Genomic DNA, 24,474 nt, shown 5'->3' with positions numbered 1-24,474 from the left:
CCGAGCCGACAGATTTTTCACTTTGTCGACTCAGGATTGAACGACCTTTCAGTTCCTACCCCAACACTCTAACCGTTTTGGCCACCTGCCGCCCGACTCCATTGTTCTTTTTCTCATTGACACGTAAAAGTCCAAAATGGTCTGAGTAAACAAACTAGACAATAAAATTGTTAAAAATGAATTTACGTTCTTCCATGGTAACAGCTAAAACTTGCAAACATTCTACTGATATCCCCATAATTAATTAATTGTTCAAATATGGCCTGTTCAACCCGCTTTCATCCAGAAGGCGAGGTCAGTACAGGTGCATAAAAAGCTGGGACAGAGAGATTGAAAAACAGCTTATATCTCAAGGCCATCAGATTGTTAAACAGCCACCACAAGCACAGAAAGGTGTCTGAATTCCTACAGACTTAATATCATTGGCCACTAATAAATGGAACACGAGTCACTTTAATAATGCCACTTTAAGAATGTTTACATATCTCTCATTATTAATCTCATATGTATATACTGTATCCTTCACTATCTATTCTTTACTACCTATTGCATTTTAGCCACTCTGTCACTGCTCATGCTTACATTTTATACTTATATATTCTCATCCCATTCCTTTACTAGATTGTGTGTATTAGGTTTTGTTGTGGAATTTGTTAGATATTAGGTTTTGTTGTGAAACTGTTAGATATTACCTGTTAAATACTGCTGCACTGTCGGATCTAGAAGCATAAGCATTTCGCTACACTACCAATACAATTTGATTTGACAGCAGTGGATTGTCACTTTAATTTAAATACCGGAAGTGACGCTTTTGATCTGCGAAAAAACCCAAACACACGTGTGTCCCGACCAAGCTAAAGTTATCTAGCTATCTAGTGACTGAACCGTCAACAATGGGGAAGAGAAAACAGAAGAATCAGATCTTTAATAATTTATCAAAAAAGCAGAAGAAACATCTGAAAGAATTTGGGGAGGAGCATCCATTCCATGATATGTACGCAGCAATTGAAATTCACTGTGACATGTATTCCTCAATTAGCTATACTATAGCTAACGTAACTAGCTAGCAAACAGCTAACCATGCTAATCACTTGACCCTGCTTAGAATAAAGTACATGTTTATAAATCTGATGTTTTCAATTATTTATTCTAGAGTCACAGAAAAGGCAGAGAAAACACAAATATTGGATCTGGTAAGCCTAACGTTATTGTCTCGTCGACTAACTAGCTTATCTGACTTTCAATTGCTAGTTAGCGTTTTTTGTAAATGTGTTTTCTCTTTTCTACAGCCAGACAGCCCAGTACAGTCCTGTGCTGAAAGTGACGAGGACGACGAACCAGAGCACAAGTCAGCCTACCAGAAGTTGTTGTCTACTCTCAGCAGCCCTGCAGACCACGAAAGCGAAGATGAGAGTGTAGATGATGATGATGATGATGAAGAGATAGAAGAGCATCTCAGTGAAGGCAAGTGAAAGTGTCAAAGTGCACACTGATTGAAGCATAGTTTTGCTTCAAGATATATTGAGTATTGGTTATGTCATGATTGTCTTTAGAACAGTCATGGAGTGACATTACAAATCAGATCGGAATTTAGAATTTTCTATGCTCCTTGATTTTAGAAGGAAGTGATGGAGATGATGAGGAATATCAAGAAGCAGGAAATAATTTGACTGTGATACCAGAAGAGGCAAATGAGGTGGAAGCAGGACCAAATGAAGGGGGTGAGGATGCTATGGAGGATGAAACAGCAGGAGGAGTGGAGTTTGAGGACAAGGAACATGAGTCTCAGTTCTGTCTGGAGAACAACTTCTCTGGAGAAGGAGAACAGGAGGGTGCAGAGAGCACTGCTAAACAAGAGGATGAGGAAGGTAAGCAAACATTGGGAGAAATTTAGTCCTACTTCTTTAATCTTCCATCATTCTGGTTTTCTATCCACTGTCCAGCTCTGGAACTATTCATAGCTCAGTGCCGCAACCAACCTCTGAAGGTGAGTTTGGAGTGAAAAGGCAATGCTTCAGTGTGTTTCCCATCTTTTTAGACTCCTTTAAGCTGCACCTTGACACAGAGATTAGTGAGGAGGACGTAAAACGGATCACTGCTCGCACTAAGGCCAAGGCTCAGGTCAAGGTACGCCCACATTTGTCTGAGCTTAATTACATTTTTATGTGTTCTTGTTTATTCAAGTCTTACGGCCAACATTGTGTAACCTCTCGTCATGTTCACCTTCACCACCCCATTCCCCACACAAATCACATACAGTGGCCAAGCCTGGGCACTCTCCTCTGCTCCTCCCCTCTGGAGAAGTTTGGTCCCGCCGGCCAGGAGAAAGACAAAAGGCCTCTGGCACTCCACAAAGTCCTGGAAACTAACTGGACGTCTCTGAACCAGACCTCCAACTCTAAGGGAGCCGTGGAGGAGGTCAGTCCACTGCAGCTGGAGCTGCTGTCTCTAATGGGGTCCTACAGGGACGTGTACTTCCCAGAGAGCTCACCACTCACCGAGGGCTGGCAGGTCCGCAGTGCCTACTGCCTCCACGCACTCAACCACGTGCTGAAGGCCAACTCTGGCGTTCTGGGTCATAATGCTCAGATGAGGGAGAACCAAGCCGCAGACAAGGCCGGAGGGAACAAGGCCGGAGTTGAGCCACAGGATGAGCCCCGGGACCAAGGCCTGACCCGACCCAAGGTAAGGTACCTGTTTACTTGTGTACTTTGTCCTAAGTCCCTGTCCAGAGTAGCACCAATGTGTGCTGATTAGTAGTCCAGCTCGGTTGAAGAGACTGAATGTTGTTTACACATCTGGTTAGTCTACCCCTTTTCACCACCAAGATATTGTAATCAGTTCCCTCATGCATCTGTGTACAGGTTCTGATCCTGGTGCCGTTCCGAGATGGAGCGCTGCGGGTGGTCCAGACCCTCATCAACCTCCTGGAGACCAAGGGCAGGAAGATGGATGTCAGCAACAAGAAGAGGTTCAAGGACGAATTTGGAGAGGAACCAGTGAACACGCCACCCAACCTCTTCAGACCAGACGACTACACCGCCATTTTCTCTGGCAATATCGACGATCACTTCAGGATAGGTCAGCAAGCAAATAGGATGTGCATTACGCTGCAGGCAAACGCAATGAGAATGTTTGTTGTTGTGTTTATATTTCCCTAAAATACCTTTTTTTTAAGACATTCATTCACAATAGAGTGCACTCCATTTTTGCCTCCACATTTGGCTTATTTCCTCTATCATTTCCTCTATCTCTGGCCATTATCGACCTTTGACCCCACCCTTTTCAAACCAGGAGTTTCCATCTTGAGGAGAAGCATTCGGCTCTATGCACCCTTCTACTCCTCTGACATCATCATAGCGTCTCCGCTGGGCCTTCGTACAGTGCTGGGGGTGGAGGGCGAAGCCAAGCGGGACTACGACTTCTTGTCCTCCATCGAGATACTGGTGGTGGACCAGGCCGACGTCTTCCTCATGCAGAACTGGGAGCACCTACTGGTAGGGTTACCTAGCTATAGTGTTAGGGTTACCTGCTAGTGTGGTTAGGTAGGGTTACCTACTGGCAGGGTTAGGCTGGATTGATGAACAGTAGCCTAGATTAAGTTGGGCTCGGCAGGTAGCCTAGTGGTTAGAGCGTTGGACTTGCAAGATCGAATCCCCGAGCTGACAAGGTAAAAATCTGTCGTTCTGCCCCTGAACAAGGCAGTTAACCCACTGTTTCTAGGCCATCATTGAAAATAAGAATTTGTTCTTAACCAACTTGCCTAGCTCAATAAAGGTCAAATTTAAAAAAGTCTCCATATTTCATCAAGTTCTGCTATACGGACAAAAAGCCAAAAATATCCACTTCTACTATAGTAAATAATGTGTATAATTCAGGGAAGTGTCACTATGGCATTTTACAGGCTGCCCTTTTGGTATTTCAGTGAATTACCTTCCTGTGTAAAAGGACCTTCTACACCACAGAACATTGCACACTGTTGCTTTAACCACAATCCCTGCTGTGCTTTCTTCCAGCATGTGATGAAGCATCTGAACCTGCAGCCCTTGGACCCCCATGGGGTGGACTTCTCCAGGGTGCGCATGTGGAACCTGAACAACTGGGCCAAGTACTATCGCCAGACACTGATGTTCAGCTCTATCCAGGACCCACAGATCAACAACATCATCTCTAAGCACTGCTTCAACTACCGCGGCCAGGTCAGTGTGCACTTAGCCTGTGTGGCCTCTTCAATCCACCGTCTGTACGATTTCAACTAATGAGTTATACGCTATGCCATTAGAAACATTGTTAATTGAGTATTATGAAAGTCATGTTTTCCACGTTCTTTTTCCAGGTTGCTACCAAGAATATGCCTATAACAGGCTCTATCTGCCAGGTTCTGGTTCAGCTCCCTCATGTCTTCCAGATGATCAACTCTAACAGCTTCATGGACCAGGATGCAAGGTAAAGACACACAATGTACTCTTCAGCAGTATCCTACGATGGTATATAATCTGGGCAGGAAATTAGGGTTGGGCTGATGTATGTTTAAATTGATGATATATTGTGACGTGCAAGACTATACTCTGTTTGAACTTCAGTTAGGCTTTATCAATATGTTGAAAATTAAATCTAAATGAATTAAGCCTTATTTTTCACCATACTAATTTTTAAAAATGAGAATGCAACTATGATATTGTAAATAAGAACAAAAAATGCACCGTCTGGAATTATCTAGTCATTAACGGCGCAAACAGATTATATTGGATATCGTGATATTTGGAGTAGCATACTGTATTTTAGAGGTCTATCGAGCCCAACCTTACAGCAAATAAAGAAAAAGTAAAGTCTGATTTGCAGCAGACAGCCCCGGTGTAAGACACATAGCGAATACTAGAGGGCACTGCACTAATACATTCCAAGTCAAGATCAACCCTACTCTGCAAGTGGCAAATTTTAATACCACAAGATCAGATCGGACTACAGATGGAAATTCATGGTTTATATATTATAGTGAAGTTTCATTGCAAACAATTGGAAGTCATTGACTACCTCCTATTGTGCTTAAATGTTATACTGACATCTTAAAATCAATCAATGAATAAACCTTTTCTTAATTTAACCCCATTTTCCCTGGCAGGTTCCAATTCTTTGTGGACAAGGTCCTGCCCCAGTACAGAGACTCAGTCATGTCCCACACGCTCATCTATGTTCCCTCATACTTCGACTACGTCCGACTGCGCAACTACATGAAGAAGGAGGAGATCAACTTTGCCAGCATATGCGAGTACTCGACCAAGTCAGAGGTGTCCCGTGCCAGGCACTTTTTCCAGAAGGGAGATAAACAGTTTATTCTCTTCACCGAACGCTTCCACTTCTACAAGAGGTAAAAGTGGTGCTCTGTTTTTAAATGTCAGGCAATTTTTGTTGTCTGTAAACAGGAAATTGTCCAGCTGTGTATAAGTGTTGCATTGAACTTTCCCATTGAATAATTGTCAACCTCCTATCAGATACACCATCAAGGGAATCCAGAACCTGATCTTCTATGGGCTGCCCTCATACCCTCACTTCTACAGTGAGGTGTGCAACATGCTGCAGGCAGGGGGCCAAGGAGAGGAGGCTAGCTGGACTTGCACAGCCCTCTACTCACGCTATGACGCCCAGCGCCTCGCTGCCATCACTGGGGCCCAAAGGGCCGCTCAGATGCTGCAGTCCCAGAAGCCCGCACACCTGTTTGTCACGGGCGAGGATAAGGGCCCTATGGGCCCCTAACGCACAGATGGAAAGTGACTGATATCTGTAGGTAGGAAGAGGGAACTTCCTTTCAACAGCCACTTTAGTTTTACGACACAGGTCATCAATGATGCCGATCATGAAAATGTATTGACTTTAGTCAGACATGCTGTTGAAAAGAATCTGCTTTTTTTTACCCCGTTTTCTCCCCACTTCCGTGGTATCCAATTATTTAGTAGCTACTATCTTGTCTCATCGCTACAACTCCCGTACGGGCTCGGGAGAGACGAAGGTTGAAAGTCATGCGTCCTCTGATACACAACCCAACCAAACCGCACCACTTCTTAACAGAGCGCGCATCCAACCCGGAAGCCAGCCGTACCAATGTGTCGGAGGAAACACTGTGCACCTGGCAATCTTGGTTAGCGCGCACTACGCCCGACCCGCCACAGGAGTCGCGCGATGAGACAAGGATATCCCTTCCGGCCATCCCCTCCCTAACCCGGACGATGCAAGGCAAATTGTGCGTCGTCCCACAGACCTCCCGGTTGCAGCCGGTTACGACAGAGCCTGGGCGCGAACCCAGTCTCTGGTGGCACAGCTGGCGCTGCAGTACAGCGCGATTTTTATGAATATACCCAAAGTTAAGTATCACTGGTATTAAAGCGATGTTACTTGAGATTAAGTGTCTTCAACATTTTTTTACTCAATCGAGTCTGAAATTGTGAGTCTATTGCCAGCATTCAAATGTTTTGTTATTTGTCATGTTAGCATATTGCTTTTAAATACTTAAGTGATACAGATGTGCACCTTTGCTTTGATCATTTAGTTTTGTTAATTTTTCTATGATCAGTCTGGTTCTCAACTTAATGTTGAGAGTAAAATAGTAGAATACACAAGATAATTTTAAAATGTGGTTATGCATCAAGTTTCACTTATTTCAGTCACTGGGTCACTCAAGTAGCCATATCCGCAAACAATTTATTTGATTGGTAGTTAGTCTAGCCAGTTATCTAAACTTGTAATTATGACCGAATACCGACTGGGCACGCAGGGCATGTGTCCAGCGGCCCTGACCTCCAGGGGGCCCCCATTGATTTTGTTAGTCATGGCACAATGTGTCGAAGTGCAAGAAATTTGCTTTAACACCGGGGAAAAAACACCTCTGCCCCATGGCAAAATTTGTAGAATTGCGTGAAATGTTCTCTGCTCCATGGGGGAAAAGTGTAGAATTGCAGGAAATGTACTTCAAGACAGCATTCTCTGCTGGGGGCCAGAAATGTTTTGCCGGCTAGGTGCCCCAAAAGGCAAGGGCCGGCCCTTGCAATAATGTAACTTTTTTTGGGTTACCTGACCATTAGTTCATTCTCATCAAGCAATTCTAAGTATTACGTTAGAATAGATCTGTGTGCTATTTATATGCTTCCCATTCTTAAGTTGCATTTTCTACTTTGTTTTGTACACCAGCTTTAAACAGCTGAAAATATATTTCACAGCAGTATAGGTGGTACAATAATTCTCTACACAATGATTGCTTGTTTTGTCACAAACTGAAATTAGGCAAACGCTGAGCCATTTCTTCATAGTGCAGTAAGTTTAGTATAACTACATGGACTGATTGCATGTGTGGATATGGATACTACACCTGCGAGCAACTGCTGCCCCTCATAAGTTCAGAATTGTATGTGGATATATATACAAACACACACACTGAAAAAATATAACATGTAAACTGTTGGTCCCATGTTTGAGCCAAAATAAAAGATCCCAGAAATGTTCCATATGCACAAGAAGCTTGTGTCTCCAATTATGTGCACACATGTTTGCATTTCTCCTTTGCTGAGATATGCCACACCTGTCAAGTGGATGGATTATCAAGAACGTAATTAAACAGCATGATCATTACGCTGGTGACAAAAGGTTACTAAAATGTCTCAAGTTGAGGGAGTGTGCAATAGGAATGAATGTATATTTCTCTACCATAAGCTGCTTCCAACGTAATTTTAGAGAATTTGGCAGTACGTCCAACCGGCCTCAAACGCAGACCCCATGTATGGCGTGGCAGCGTTTTGCTGAAGTCAGAGTGCGAACAGGGTTATGGTATGGGCAGGCATAAGCTTCAAACAATTGCATTTTATTAATGGCAATTAGAATGCACACACTGTAACCGAGGCCCATTGTGCAATTCATCTGCCACCATAATGCACGGGCCCAAGCAATCTGTACACAATTCTTGGAAGCTGAACACGTCCCAGCTCTTCCACCATGGCCTGCATACTCAGACGTCACCCATTGAGCATGTTTGGAATGCTCTGGATCGATAGCATGTTGCAGTTCCGGGCAATATCCAACAACTTTGCACAGCCATTGAAGAGTGGGACAACATTCCACAATCAACAGCCTGAGCAACTCCATGCGAAGGAGATATGCTACATGAGGTAAATGGTCAAACCAGATACCGACTGGTTTTCTAATCCACACATCCCTTTTTTAAAGGGAATGTGACCAACAGATGCACAACTGTATTCCCAGTCGTGAAATCCATAGATTAGGGCCTAATTAAATGCATTTCAATTGGCTGATTTCCTTACTAGGAACAAACTGAAATTGTTGCATTTATATTTTTGTTCAATATAGTTAGTAATCACTACTGTAGTAATATCCTCAAGGTGTGTTATGCCTTTCCCCCCCCAGGAACGACCACAACATTATTCAGCTCTGCACCTACATTTTATTTATATATATAATAAAAAAAATTAATACAAAATTGAGTTTCCATAGGAAAGCAATACAAATGTGCAATCCCATCTCTTTCATATCCATTTAAAAAAAATGCATCTTAAACATTAATAATTATCATTAACCGGTGTACTACCCAGCAACAAAAAAACAAACATTAAATACAGAAAAGGAGAAGGAGGGACAGTCTGCATGTTGAGTCTACACTGAAAGTGGCCGGTGGGAAAGAGGATTCAGATCAAATTAAATATCTGTAGCAACCATTACCTGGCAAAGTAATCAGCACTCAAACAGCCCTTTTCGAGTCATGAGATGTGGTAGTGGAATCAACTGAAATGGAGCCTTCTAGGAGCTGGAGAGAAAAAACACCTACGACACCGCCATGTAGCATTTACATTGTCATTTTACAAGTGCTCTCATTCAGAGTGACTTAGCTCAGTGCAAATTAAGGCATCTTGTGGCCCCTACAATAAATTAACATTCAACCTTGGTATTATAGGCATTAGCCAATCAGACCCCCGTAACAATAGGACAGCTCAGGATTAGATCTGTCTTTCATACAGAAAAGAAAGATATGTGCAACAACATGCCCCTCATTCTCCAGTCAAGTAACCGGCCTTTCAACAGTATGAGTAAAAAAAAAATAATAGGAAATTAAAAACAGGCTACTGGGCCCATAGAGTGGCAGTGTGGTGGTGGGTATGTATGAGATTATGTTGGTGTTATGATTAGAGCACACAGGTCTGGCAAGGCTCGCTGGGCAGCTCCAGGCTGCTCTCATGGCCACAGCTGGATGTCACACAGGACAACTCCTCCAAAGGAACGGGCATCCCCTGGGCACAGATCTGCTGCATGCACTGCCTACACAGGACAAGAGTGATTTAGAATCAGAATGAAGGTTGAGGATTGGTGAGACACCACTGTATGGAAACATTCAGCCACAATCACATTCAATTGGTGTCCATATAATTCTACATTCCCAATAACTTACCAAGCTGTGCGGGACATAGTGTAATAGATGTCTGGCTTCTGGAAGCCGTTGAAGGTAGAGGACGCAGCCACGGTGTAGGCACCCATGTTCTCAAACAGCAGCCACTCTCCCACCTGCATGTCAGGCAAGGTGCACATCTCAGCGATGCGATCCAGGCCATCGCAAGTTGGTCCCCAGATGCTGCAGTGGTACATACGTTCATCTGGTTTTGGCTTCTGTAGGAGGATGAAGAGAGCAAGGACTAAACAATGGAACTTATTTTACTGGTTTTATAAAATGTGCTTCTTGTGTGAGAGGTGTTGAAATGAAGTGCGTAAGTGTCAATCATCGTACCTTGTGCAGGGTAGGCAGGGGGTGAGCATGGTCATATAGAATACAGTTGAAGGAGCCGTAGACCCCATCGTTCACATAGTACATCAGAGTCCGGTCACTAGTCCAATCCTCATCCTCTGTAGGGGCAGAGGAATGAAACTTTGCTAACTTTAAGGTATGTGATGCAATGTTATTCCGCACATCAGGCAGTAGCCACAAGTTTGCGAACTGAGTTGAGTTTGCTCTTACCGTCAGAGGCAGACTGCTCGTTCATGAGAACCTTCTTGGCAATGATATTAACAGCTAGGGTGTAGGCAGAGGCCACGTAGTAGCGGCCTGGTTCGGCTATGATCCGGATCCCAGCGTCGGCAGGAAAATACTTGTCCAGCGCTGGGTTGATAACTGCTGTGATCTCCTCAAACTTGAGCTTGGTGTCCTCAGACCCAGGGAAACCACCTCCAATGTCCAGGAGGGTCATGTTGAATCCCACCTCGGACTGAAAAAAACAAACCAACAGAGATGAGTTAGGCCTACCGCTGAGGGCCAACTGCATCCCTTCACTAGAAACTAATCAAAACCAAACTTGCCAGGCTAAGGGTCCATTTATAAAATGTATCAATTTGGGTGGTAAGTTAAAGCAGAAAAGGCAACTCACCCCCATGTCGAAGACACAGCGTGCATCAGAGATGGCCTGGCTGTAGGTGTCTGGGTCAGTGCAGCCGCTGCCCACGTGGAAGCTGACCCCGATAACATCCAGGCCCAGCTCCTTAGCCCGCTCCAGGAGACCCCGACAGGCCTTCAGGGTGGCACCAAACTTCACACTCAGCCGGCACACTGCCTTGGAATCATCTGTGGCAATGCGCAGTACAAGTCTGGACAAGGAGAGATAGATAAGAGGTGTACTTCTCTAGAATAGCCAAATAAGTCCCTGACAATTCCAAGTGTTTTCAGTGTGGCTAAAGAATGGGGGTGGAGGTCTCTTACTTGGCATCGTCATGGTACCGAGCAACCTTCATGAGCTCCACATCACTGTCGAAGGTCATCATCTGCACTCCGTGGGCAGAGGCATACTTGATCTGGGACACCTGCTTGCAGGGATTGGCGTAGATGATCCTGTTAGCATCCACACCCAGAGACTGAACGATCTGGATCTCAGTCTGATGGGACAAAGACAGACTGGGTCAGTACAGGAAACACATTCACAGGGCAGCAGGGTTTGGAGGGGGTCAAAGTCATTTTAAGTCAGGAGCGGTTTAGAAAGAGACAAACCTTGCTTGCACAGTCAAAGCCAGCGTTCAAGGAGGCCAGGGTCGTGACAACAGACCGGCTGTCGTTGCATTTGACAGCATAGAAGGGCGTGACACGGGGCAAGGCACGTGCCCATCGCATGTGCTTCTTCAGCACGTCACCCAAGTCGCACACGTAGAAGGCATCCTTATCATCCTGGAGGGTCAAAGACATGGATGCAAGCAAATAAGAAATACATCTTACACTGACAAATGCCTCGTCATCAAATCACACTTCTCACACCAAATGCAGCAAAATCAGAGAAAACAGGAGGTGGTTCTTACAGACATGGAAGTCTCGTTGATTTTTTGCTCAACAATGTCACGGGCACAGAAACCCTCCTCCAGGAAGGCAAAATCAGGAGCAAAAGTGTTCATGGTCGAATAAAATATCTAAAGATTGTCACAAAAGAACTGTGGAAAAGGGAGATCAGAGTTAAAATCATAGCACAGACCCAAAAACACGTGTTTCCCAAGGTTAGCTAGTTTATCAGTGGGCTAGTTGTTAAAGGAATAGCCTATCAATGTTGACTCAGTACAGAGATACAGTACACCAACCCCAGCTGCTCATAGGTCTGTACTGTAACATCCATTTTAGAAGATATTGTGACATGCATGTTGGAAATAACAGTGGATTGGAAAGCAACCCTTACTTGGACAAGAAAGAGATGGAATTTGGCAAAGTAGTTTAATCAGGTGCAGAGCAGCCAAGGTGGTTCACCAGTGAAGTTGAAGCCTTTCAGGTAAGACTCTAGGCCGGGGCCTGCAGAGTAGCCAGTGTGCGCTTTCCTAAAGCGATTATTCTGCAAACAGAGAGTTCAAATGTGTGAAAATACAGCAGCATTAAAACAGGACAGTTTCTATGCTGTTAGGGTTTTCAATGGATATTTCCATAATTCATTCAACCAGCTCGTTAGCAGTTTAGATAATCATATAGTCTACTATGACTGAGAATCAGTTACTGTTGGCATCGCAAGTGTTATCAGTGAGTATTAATGGCCAATATACTTGCTTTTTTTACACTATCGGACAATCTGAAGGATGTTTTTGTTGTTGAACAACCACACCCTCGAGAAGCCCGACTACTGAGCAATCCTTTATCCGGGTCTCAAATGGATACGTCTCTCGACAAGTACAATGGTAAAGTAACCAAATAGCAGAGCGAGTGGCTAAATCGTTAAGTGGCATGAAAAGGAACCAATCAGGAAAGACTGACGCAAAACAAACGCTTCTTGGCTGAACCAATTAGTATTTTATTCGCTTGGCGCGCCATTATAATGGGCGCATTCGATATTGCAGACGACTTATAACGTCTAGATCTGTTAGTCTGTCACAATTTACCCATGATACATCACGGGTTTGATGCTTTCGAACACGGCCCAAAATTCGTAATTCATTCATTCACGCCATGCTAACATGGCCACACGAGCTTCGTCAATGTCGCCTAATGTTACCGGTATACATTTCATCATAAAATACATGTTACCAAACTAGTTAAATACATTGTGTGGGGACTGTGAGTTGTTCACGGATGTAACAAAAACGTTCACCGAGTTTCTTTGCCAATCTCATTCCCGCGGTCCAAACCAACCCCAGGTTCGCCAAAGTACACACGGCGTAGTTAACCTGCCGTCACTTCCATTAAACCAAAAACATATTAGAAGATAGAGATACGTAACGCTAACTAACGTTGCACGATGTGGCATATCATTTTCGCTCTGTGAGACCTGTACTATTACACAGTTCAATGTAACGTTACAGGTCTCCATGAGCGAAGAGGCTAAATATGGCATAACCATAATATTAGTTTGGCTAAACACAACTTCACACGATCTGACTAAGCCAACGTGGATATCGCAATGTATGGATTAATTCGATAGTCTACCTAGCTAACCTGTTTAAAATGAATTAATTTGTGAAAATGTAGAATCAATTATTGAATTAGGCTTACCTTAAAAAGCATTTACAAAGAGTGTGTCCATTAGACCAGAATCCTGGAAAATATGACTCGGTTTTTCCTCGTCAGCCGAGTCTGTCACGAAACTGTGTAGCGCTCTTTAACTGGTTTACAACCGGAAAAGTTGAAGCCAACGTTTCGATACGACCGTATTTATAGAGGTGCCGTCTCCAGGGCAACACGCCAGCTAAAACCGGCCTTCTGTAGACGTAGGAACCGGTTTAGTCTTGTCACCGGCTCCATGTGCTCTAGGAGGAAGTAGGACGCGGTAGCTTGAAAGCGTCTCTTCGTTCTTCTTCTTTGGTATCATGGCATTCGCACATTTTGGTTGTGCATGCCGCCACCTACTGTGTGGTCAATCACGTTACTTTTTTACTTTTGTAAAAGAAAAAAGTTTCACCACCAACTAACCCTACACCTATATGCAACTATTTAATATTTAAAAAATCATCACTCCATTCCAATACTTTGACCACAACTGATCCTACACCAGGCCGAAGGCCTGGGAGGACAGAGGTCTTTCTTTAAACACATCTTGTATCTCTTCTGCAGTAAACCTTACAAGAAAATATAGCAGTTTTGAAACTGCAGTTAAAATGCAGTAACTGCAGTCGACTGTGGCAGTTTGTACTCAGTAATTGCAGAATAAATTCAGTGTACTGCACTGAAGAGTCTGCAGTTACATTGCAAAATTACTGCAGTAAAAAAAAAATAGTGTTATTTTTGGAGGCAACATTTGCAGCATACTGGAGTTATACTGCACTAATTAAGCAATGAGGCACGGGGGGGTGAGGTACATGGCTAATATACCATGGCTAAGGGCTGTTCTTTTGCACGCGGAGTGCCTGGACACAGTCCTGAGCCGTGGTATATTGGCCATATATCACAAACCCAGATGAGCGTTATTTCTATTATAAACTGGTTACAAACTTAATTAGAGCAAGGTCTGATATACCATGACCTTCAGCAGTTATAAACTGGGTGGTTCAAGCCCTGAATGCTGATTGGCTAACAGACATGGTATATCAGACCGTAAACCACCGGTATGACAAAACATTTAGTTTTACTGCTCTAGTTAAGTTTGTGACCAGTTTATAATAGAAATACGGTTCCTTTGAGTTTGTGATATATGGCCAATATACCATGGCTAAGGGCTATGTCCAGGCACTTAGTGTTGCGTCGTGAAGAATAACAGCCCTTAGCCGTGGTATATTGGCCGTATACCACACCCCCTCGTGCCTTATTGCTTAATTGTACTGCACTCTGACTGCAATCTTTTTTAGTAAGGGAAAACCTTGTACACCCAAGAACTTCTCTACAGCTGCCGCCACATCTATTTTCTGTGATTTATGTTCCATTTCTGCGGTACAGTTGATAACCATGGCAATGAATGCTAAGGAGCCAACCTTACTGAAACACAAATTCGCATCACTCTTGTCCCATCATCCTTTACTCACTTCACTGCCTCAGCATATGACATCTTCTGTTTTACTCTGACCCTGGCAACCTCAACCGGGCTCTTCTGATCCCCAGCAAAATGGCCACCCTCACAATTGACACAAACAGTTTTTCCACCGATACTACACATTTCTTTGTCTTATGCCCTCCTGCACACTTCTCACATCTTGGAATCTCCCTGCTACAACATGACCATAAGCTTGACATCTGAAACACCTCAGTGGGTTCGGCATCTGAAACACCTTAGTGGGTTCGACACAAAAGCTCTCACTGGATCATTTACATATCATAACTGTATCAGGTAAAAACTGCTTCAAAACTCAAAAGGACAGAAAGTGTCTTCTCAGTTTCACCACACTTGCCACTGGGTCTACATCGCACCGAACGAGGGGCATCACAGACATAGGGAATCTGCAATTTCATTTGCTCCACCTCAACACTTCAACTCCATCACAGTAACCATTGTTTTCAAAGGCGCCGGGCTCCGGAGAGCAAAGCAAGTCACAGGTCTTGTCCCTAGTCACGTGAAGTGCCCGCTCCCTCTAGACAGAAGAAACACAGAAAATCATCACAAGTCCACTTCGAGCTAGCTTCACCGATTTCACAATACCCAATTTATTTTCTACCCAGCCTCAGAATACATATGGATCAGCCAAAAGGCAGCGATCCACTTTCTCCAAAAATGTTATTATTCTTCAATGCACATCTTCCCACTGCATTCAGCTCTTCTACTTCTTCCTCACAGTCCATAACCACATCTATCCATTCACCACGCTCACGCAGCACCTTTATCCATTGTACTGCTTGCAGAACACGCACTGATGGCCTTTCTCCAATACCCACCTTCTGTTCCTTAACCCAATTTAGTAGTCTAGCTATCTCTAGCCTCTACATGCTCCTAAAACGTGCTAGTTGTCACCTAGATCTCTTCCTCATCATCCATATTTGCCACCCCATCTCTTCATTACCCGGCTCATGCCTTGTAAATGTCTTTCATAATGACAACCAACTTATAGCCTACTTTGCAGTGCAGACCAACATGTTTAACATAAGTTTTAAGTTTTCCAACGTAAAACAATTCTGAATTGAAAATAGTCTGCTATTGTGCCTTCAGCTCCACTGAAGTGGATTTAAGAAGTGACATGAATAAGGGATCATAGCTTTCTCGTGGATTCACCTGGTCAGTCTTATGGAAAAAGTGTTCCTTCCACTCAGTGTATTTCCTCTGGAATTTGTATTTTTCGGACCACCTTTATTTATTCTCACACCTCTCTAATGGTCATTTTGCTCTTTCATTTGAAAGTGGGTCACATTTGGCATATCTGGACAGCATTCAGTGTCAAAGTGACATGACATAGTTTGTTAAGACATGAGCTGGTTTCTGATACTGGTTGACTTACTACAAGAACAATTTAGGATTTTTCTCAAATAAATTAATATTTACAAAGCAAATTCACTGAAGCATAGCCTACTGTATATTTAAGCTGGTGAGGGTGCCCAGAGTACCAGCATCCTGAATGACCCAATCTTGATCAATCCAATCATTCAGTGACTAACTTGGGACTGTTATCACAGACTTACATGACATGTAATAGTAGCCCAGGCTACAGAGAAATGCATCATCTGTCTGCTGTAGAACCTTATCTGTGTCTGGCAGGCCTCTCTGGATTTATCTCTAGAGGTCACTGAGACCCGAATAGGCTTACCCAGGCACTGCTATTGAGCAATAAGGGGAGAGCCGAAATGGACACCCAATATTTATGCACTACTCTGTAATTGAGTACAGATAGCCTCTCTACTGTATCAGACATGCTGACACACACATGTTGGCGGGGTCACATGTAGACAGTGCCCTTGATGCTTAGTTGCTTAGTTGTCTGGCCCTGTTGGTGATCTGTGACCGTCTGATGCCCGCAGTGACAAAAGGTCCCACTGAAAACTACCCGTACAGGAAAAAACACAGGAATTCACGTGGTAACATGTGTTTTTGGAATGTTATCACATATAGTTTCATGTTATCACGTTGCTTTACATGTAATCACACATTATCACATTTACTTCAAATAAGATAATTTACAAAGATCACGTGATCACATGAAAACGTGTTTTCGGAACACTTCGAGTGTTAAGCCTATCAGACCTATTAAATCCTACTAAACCCCACTCACCTCCTATTCCAAACCAGGTCTACAACCAGGACAAAGGGACATGAGTAACACTGTTCACTTTAGTGAAATACTGATTGTTTGACCCTGATCCCTCTTCAAAGTTTCTTCTTCGAGATTCCTTGAAAGAACAGATGGACCACTTTTCCATGCCGCCATCGGCTCAATGCTTGCTTTCTGAGACTTTGGGGTTGGGAGTAGGCTAGATGTTACCCCTCTGTGAAATCTAAGAATTTGGTCATTAGTTATCCAATAGCACATATGGAAACATTGGCAGTGGTGTAAAGAACTTAAGTAAAAAATACTTTAAAGTACTACTTAAGTTGTTTTTTGGGGTATCTGTATTTTAATTTACTATTTATATTTTTGACAACTTTTACTTTACTACATTCATAAATAAAATAATGTACTTTTTACTCCATACATTTTGCCTTACACCCAAAAGTACTTGTTACATTTTTTATGATTAAGAGGACAGAAAATGGTCCAATTCACGCACTTATAAAAATAACATCCATGGTCATCCCCACTGCCCCTGAGCTGGTGGACTCCCTAAACACAAATGCTTAATTAGTAAATTATGTCTGAGTGTTGGAGTGTGCCCCTGGCTAGCTGTATTATTTTTTTTAAACAAGACAATTGTGCTGTCTGGTTTGCTTAATTTACTTTCCCTTTTGATACTTAAGTATATTTACAACCAAATACTTTTAGACTTTTACTTGAGTAGTATTTTACTGGGTGACTTTCACTTTTACCTGAGTCATTTTCTGTTAAGGTATTGGTCACACCCTGATCTGTTTCACCGGTCTTTGTGATTGTTTCCACCCTCCTCCAGGCGTCGCCCATCTTCCCCATTATCCCGTGTATTTATACCTGTGTTCTCTGTTGCCAGTCCGTCTTGTTTGTCAAGTCAACCAGCGTTTTTCTTCTCAGCTCCTGCATTTCCCAGTCTCTTTTTCTCGCCTTCCTGGGTTTGACCCTTGCCTCTCCTGACTCTGAGCCCGCCTGCCTGACCACTCTGCTTGCCCCTGAGCCTGCCTGCCGACCTGTACCGTTGCCCCACCTCTTGTTTACTGACGACTGCCTGCCTTGACCTGTATATTGCCTGCCCGTTGGATTATTAAACCATTGTTCATTCGACGTGACTGCATCTGGGTCTTACCTTCATACCTGATAGTATCTTTACTTTTACTCAAGCATGAGAGTTAGGTACTTTTTCCATTACACTTATAAGAGGCTGGTCATATGGGTTTCAGTTCAAAGCCTCTCATAGGAAATTTAACGCATCATGAAGACTGCATAGAGTATCTGCAGTTTTGTCTTTTCATGACCATGAGTTAGTTTCCATTCAGACTTCCACATTTACCGCCTGCTAGCATATTAAGTCATTCTTTAAACTTGGCCTCAAAACCAATAGGCGCACTGTTTTTCTCAATGGAATACAAATGTTGAAAAGACAAAGAAGGGGTGGGGGAATAGAAGGCAACACAATCTGCTATGCTCCAGTGGCGAGAAGCCCCGTCTCCGCCCCTACCCTCGCTTCTCATCTTGTTCTGGTGGATGGACGCCCACCTACCCTGAGAAGTACACATTCCTGAGAAGGAAGTAGGCCTCAGGTTGAGGGCTAATTTATTTACCAGACATTTATCTGCTTGTTTAGAATGCCAGGTTCATGGGATATGGAGTGTACAGCCATAGTGAACCTGAGTTGAGGCAAAGGAATGCCCCACTCAAATTTGATGATGGTGTTGGAGTCGTGCGTGGCCACGCAGTCATGGGTGAACAGGGGCTATAGGATGGGAATTAGCTCGCACCCCTGAGGGGCCCTCGTGTTGAGGATCAGCGTGGCAGATGTGTCGTTGCCTACCCTTACCACCTGGGGGTGGCCCGTCAGGAGGTCCAGGATCCAGTTGCAGAGGGAGGTGTTTATTCCCAGGGTCCTTAGCTTAGTGATGAGCTTGAAGGGCACTATGGTGTTGAACGCTGAGCTGTAGTCAACAAACAGCATTCTCACGTAGGTGTACCATTTGTTCAAGTGGGAAAGGGCAGTGTGGAGTGCAATGGAGATTGTGTCATCTGTGGATCTGTTGGGGTGGTATGCTAATTATAGTGGGTCTAGGGTTTCTGGGATGATGTTGGTCATGACACAACACCCTTTCAAAGCACTTCATGGCTACAGGCCTGAGTGCTATGGGGTGGTAGTCATTTAAGCAGGTTACCTTGGCGTTCTTGGGCACAGCGACTATGTATGGCGGTCTGCTTGAAACATGTAGGCATTACAGACTCAGTTAGGGAGAGGTTGAACATGTCAGTGAAGACAATTGCCAGTTGTACTCAAGAGCATGCGCTGACCATGTCCTGGTAATTTGTCTGAATGTTGACCTGTTAAAAAGGTCATACTCCCCATGGCTACAGAGAGTGTGATCACACAGTCGTCTGGAACAGCTGGTGCTCTCATGCATGCTTCAGTGTCACTGTCTCCATGCTCGGCACAGTGAAGGGAAAGCTTAACACTACAGCATACAATGACATTCTAGACGATTCTGTCCTTCCAACTTTGTGGCAACAGTTTGGGGAAGGCCCTTTCCTGTTTCAGCCTGACACTGCCCCCGTTCACAAAGCAAGGTCCATACCGAAATGGTTTGTCGAAATCAGTGTGGAAAAAACTTGACTGGCCTGCACAGTTATACTGAACTTTGACTTCAATCTTTTCCCTAAGGGAGGATTTAGCATTTGAATGTTAACTTGACCTTCCAATTACTTGTGAATGTTGTTCCTATTTCACAATATGCATCCTCATTTCACCTTAACAGTACACCCAAACTACCTGTTAAAGAACACACGCTGTTATTTTGCCTTGAATAACTATCCTGGCTGGAGGTCTGCGTCGCATGTTTTGGGTTGTATTGGCCATGCCAAGAACACTCAGTGGCCAGTTTGTTAGGTTCAAAAAAATGGTTCGCTCCTACATACAGTGAGTCAGGTGGCTTGCTATATAAAGCAGGCAGACAGGCATCAAGGGATTCAGTTACTGTCCGATTGAACATTCGAATGGGCATAACGAGTGACATAAGAGACTTTGAGCATGGTATGATCATCGGTGCCAAGCACGCCAGTTCCAGTATCTCAGAAATTCCGACCGCCTAGGCTTTCAATGCACAACAGTGTCTTGGGTTTACAGAGAATGGTGTGACAAACAAACATCCAGTCAGTGGCAGTCCTGTGGGCAAAAACAGCTTGTTAATGAGAGGATGAAGGAGAATGGCAAGAATCGGGAAGGCTAACAGGCGGGCCACAAATAGGCAAATAACAGCGCAGTTCAACAGTGGTGTGCAGAACGGCATCTCGGAACGCATAACTCGTAATTTTTTGTCACGGATGGGCTATTGCAGCAGACGACCTCACTGGGTTCTACTTCTATCAGATAAAAACAACAAGTGGCTCCAGTGGACACGTGATCACCAACACTGGACAATTGAGGAGTGGGAAAACATTGCCTGCTCGGATGAATCCTGGTGTTTATTGCGTCATGCTGATGGCAGAGTCAGGATTTGGTGTAAGCAGAATGAGTTCATGGCTCCATGCTGCCTGGTACAGGCTGGTCGAGAATGTTTTTCCTGGCACACGTTAGGTCCCTTGATACCAATTGAGCAACATTTCTATGCCCCAGAGATTTCAGGCTGTTCTAGAGGAAAAGGGGGTCCGACCCAGTACTAGATGGGTGTACCTAATAAATTGTGCATATCTCCTGTGAGTCTGTGGTGTAAACAGTTTGCCTACGTGTCACACATACTGACACAAGGTCACAACGCTCTAAAGTTGACCCACATTTCCTTATTTTTTGTCTCTATCTATCCCGCTCTTCCCACTAAGTAGTAGAGCTCTGTTGAACAAAACAAGATTAGTCTGAGCTGGGACTGCTGTCACAACAACAATAATTGCATCCACACATGGACTGCAATGGAAAAGAGGCATGAACTCTTTCACAAGTCTTAACATTAGAGCCAGATCAAGACAACATGGATACAGCCATGGAGCGGCAGGTAGCACAGTAGTTACAGCGTTGGGCCAGTAACCGAAAGGTTGCTGGATCAAATCCCAGAGCTGACAAGGTAACTGTTGTTCTGCCCCTGAACAAGGCAGTTAACCCACTGTTCCCCGGTAAGCCATCTTTGTAAATAAGAATTTGTTCTTAACCGACTTGCTTAGTTAAAACCTGTTAAGGCTCGGGACAATACTGCCCCCTTTGGATGAATTGCGTGCCCATAGTAAACTGAAAAAAAAAATCTGTCCAAAATTGCTAATATATGCATATAATAATAATTATTGAATAGAAAACACTCTAAAGCTTCTAAAACCGTTTGAATTATGTCTGTATGTATAGCAGAACTCACAGGGCAGCCAATCTCCCAAACTAGTTCTCATTCAGAAAGTTGGGCCAACTTTGACATCATCGCCCCCACCCTTCCCAACCAGCTATGGATCTGGGAACAGTTTCTATGTCTTCCGCGAGATATCTTCTATCAGTAGAGCGTTTAATTGTGCAAATCCCGCGAGCTTTGACCCTTTGGCAGGCAAAATTGTGAGTGTCGCGAGAAAATAGAAGCGCGTTCGGGCGCGAATTGTACACAGTCATTCCTCCATTCCAGATTGTCAGAGAGGAATTGCTTTTGTCCGGTTAAATCGCCAATTGTTTTGTACGTTAATAACATCCTAAAGCTTGATTCTGCACTTAGTTTGACCAGTTTAGTCAACATATAATATGTTGCTGGATCAAATCCCAGAGCTGACAAGGTAACTGTTGTTCTGCCCCTGAACAAGGCAGTTAACCCACTGTTCCCCGCTAAGCCATCTTTGTAAATAAGAATTTGTTCTTAACCGACTTCCTTAGTTAAAACCTGTTAAGGCTCGGGACAATACTGCCCCCTTTGGATGAATTGCGTGCCCATAGTAAACTGAAAAAAAAAATCTGTCCAAAATTGCTAATATATGCATATAATAATAATAATTGAATAGAAAACACTCTAAAGCTTCTAAAACCGTTTGAATTATATCTGTATGTATAGCAGAACTCACAGGGCAGCCAATCTCCCAAACTAGTTCTCATTCAGAAAGTTGGGCCAACTTTGACATCATCGCCCCCACCCTTCCCAACCAGCTATGGATCTGGGAACAGTTTCTATGTCTTCCGCGAGATATCTTCTATCAGTAGAGCGTTTAATTGTGCAAATCCCGCGAGCTTTGACCCTTTGGCAGGCAAAATTGTGAGTGTCGCGAGAAAATAGATGCGCGTTCGGGCGCGAATTGTACACAGTCATTCCTCCATTCCAGATTGTCAGAGAGGAATTGCTTTTGTCCGGTTGAATCGCCAATTGTTTTGTACGTTAATAACATCCTAAAGCTTGATTCTGCACTTAGTTTGACCAGTTTAGTCGACATATAATATGTAATTTTGAAGTTTTGATGCGCAACTGTTCGGGACCAGAAGTCATTTTGGATGCATTTCAGCTGGAACTTGAAGCATATGCTAATTCAAAGACACACGACTTGAAACCAAACAATGTTTTGGGTAAGTATGACTCCTTCCACTACATTCTGATCGAAGACCATCAAAGGTAAGGGAATATTTATGTTGTAATTTTGTGTTTCTGTTGACTCCAACATAGCGGAGAAATATTGCTTATGTCTGAGCGCCGTCTCAGATTATTGAATAGTAAACGATTTCTGTAACGTTACAAAGAAATGTGACAAAGCGATTGCATTAAGAAGCAGTGTATCTTTCTAACTATATGTAGAACATGTATATTTAGTCAAAGTTTATGATGTGCATTGCTGTTATCTGGCGGAGCTATCTATAATTTCTCCGGACATTTTTTAGCATTTTCTGAACATGACATCAATGTAAACTGAGATTTATGGATATAAATTGCATATTATTGAAAAAAACATAAATGTACTGTGTAACATGTCCTATTACTGTCATCTGATGAAGATTTTCAAAAGGTTAGTGAATTATTTTTCTTTTAATCCTGCGTTTGTTCGACAAAATGGCTACATATCGTCTGGGTCTTTGTGGTGGTTTGACATACATATGTGCTATGTTTTCGCCGTAAAACATTTTGGAAATCTGACTCGCTGGGTAGATGAACAAGGTGTTTATCTTTCATTTGAGCTATTGGACTTGTTAATGTGTGGAGGTTAAATATTTCTAAGAATATTTTTGCATTCTGTGCACCACTTTTTGAGTTGAGGGGGTGGGGGGGGAGGGGTGCCCTTGGGGAACGTGTAGCGTGAACACGTTAAATAAAGGTACAATAAAATAATTGTTAGGCTACATTATGAAATGACTATACATTTACAAAGCAATAGCCTGATTTGATACAATAATTAAGTCTGATCTCAGGCAGGTAAGATGAGATCTTATGAGGTGAGCCAATTAATGCAGTCTGACCTAATGACCATTTGGCAGTGATGAGGTGTGTTTGACTATTGCTGAGTGTGGACTGCAGTGTTCCCATCTTTGGACTCAATAACTCTCAGCCTCGTGTGTACATCATGCTCTAGTAACATATTAGCTATGACACTGGGTGACTAGTTAAAAGCTCCTTTGTAATAAACATCTTAGAATATGATAATTTGGCAGAAAACTTTACCCAATGTGATCTTGAGCCGAAGTAGAATTAGTTGTTTGAATGACCAACTATTATCAGCCCTGCATTAGCTGTACAATGTGTTAGACAATCATTTAACCTTTCCCCTTTGCTAATGGAATACCCTCAGTTGCAGTTTGGTTAGATACGACTTGCTTTTATCATTCTCTCTCTCTCTCATACACACGCTCTCTCTCTATCATACACACAGACACAGATCTGGGAGAGTGGGTAGCTGATCTAGGTCGTTCCTATTGCTCTGGTGACTATATAATAAAATAAGGCATGAAAATAAACACAGCACATTTAAAGAGAGAGGGACAGATGATTTCACGCAACACAAAAGCGTCGACCTAAAACTGTTAGGGTTGGATTTTCCACCCGGCAATTTTCCTCTGCTCCAAGTTGCGATTGCTTATGAAACCCGAGCAGGAATCATTGTGTGTACACACAATCACATGTACCGCATAAGTCAATGGATGACGCAGGGCGGCGGTACTTATCCAATAGTGTTGAGTCACCTTTTCTGCCTTGTCACCAGGATTTCACCTGGTGAAAGTGCATTTATCATGTTGTTTGTTGTTGTCTGCAATGTTAATTGGTGAAGAATAAAGTTGAATTAAAATTGAATCAAGATTCCTTGAAAGAGATTGTGAAATGATTGTACAAAAACACACACACTCAAAACACATCCAAGCATAAACACAAACATCCACAAGGGTACACTGACCCAGACCACACATACACCCATCTATACCGAACAAAAATATAAAACATGTAGGTCCCATGTTTCATGAGCTGAAATAAAATATTCCAGCAATTTTTCATACGCACAAAAGGCTTATTTCTCTCAAATGTTGTGCACAAATTTGTTTATATCCCTGTTAGTGAACATTTCTCATTTGCCAAGATAATCCATCCACTTGACAGTTGTGGCATATCAAGAAGCTAATTAAACAGCATGATCATTACACAGGTGCACCTTGTGTTCGGGACAATAAAAGACTACTCTAAAATGTACAGTTTGTCACACAACACAATGCCACAGATGTCTCAAGTTGAGGCAGAGTACAATCGGCATGCTGACTTCAGGAATGTTCACCGTGGTTGCCAGAGAATTTAACGTTAATTTCTCTATCATAAGCTGCCTCCAACGTTGCTTAGGAGAATTTGGCAGTACGTCCAACCAGCCTCACAACAG

General features: G+C 43.2%; 2 protein-coding genes across 2 annotated transcripts; one reads left to right on the top strand and one right to left on the bottom strand.

The window, feature by feature from the left end:
• The first annotated feature begins 803 nt into the window (after positions 1-803).
• On the top strand, positions 804-7,496 carry utp25 (UTP25 small subunit processor component). The gene is made up of 12 exons (XM_064953548.1): positions 804-994; positions 1,154-1,193; positions 1,290-1,464; positions 1,620-1,868; positions 2,039-2,127; positions 2,260-2,685; positions 2,865-3,081; positions 3,295-3,497; positions 4,017-4,199; positions 4,337-4,446; positions 5,123-5,368; positions 5,493-7,496. The coding sequence occupies exons 1-12, from the start codon at positions 894-896 to the stop codon at positions 5,752-5,754; spliced, it is 2,301 nt and encodes a 766-aa protein (XP_064809620.1). The 5' UTR covers positions 804-893; the 3' UTR covers positions 5,755-7,496.
• A 927-nt stretch (positions 7,497-8,423) lies between these two features.
• LOC135525744 (ornithine decarboxylase 1-like) lies at positions 8,424-13,254 on the bottom strand. Its single transcript, XM_064953547.1, has 10 exons — positions 12,995-13,254; positions 11,697-11,846; positions 11,329-11,457; positions 11,027-11,200; positions 10,742-10,914; positions 10,413-10,629; positions 10,007-10,253; positions 9,779-9,894; positions 9,446-9,660; positions 8,424-9,315 (listed from the first exon to the last, which is right to left on the bottom strand). The coding sequence occupies exons 3-10, from the start codon at positions 11,419-11,421 to the stop codon at positions 9,183-9,185; spliced, it is 1,368 nt and encodes a 455-aa protein (XP_064809619.1). The 5' UTR covers positions 11,422-11,457; positions 11,697-11,846; positions 12,995-13,254; the 3' UTR covers positions 8,424-9,182.
• Positions 13,255-24,474: the final 11,220 nt, after the last annotated feature.

The sequence above is a fragment of the Oncorhynchus masou genome, chromosome 32, assembly GCF_036934945.1.
Source record: "Oncorhynchus masou masou isolate Uvic2021 chromosome 32, UVic_Omas_1.1, whole genome shotgun sequence".
NCBI lineage: Eukaryota > Metazoa > Chordata > Actinopteri > Salmoniformes > Salmonidae > Oncorhynchus > Oncorhynchus masou.
This window is presented reverse-complemented; position numbering and strand designations above follow the sequence as displayed.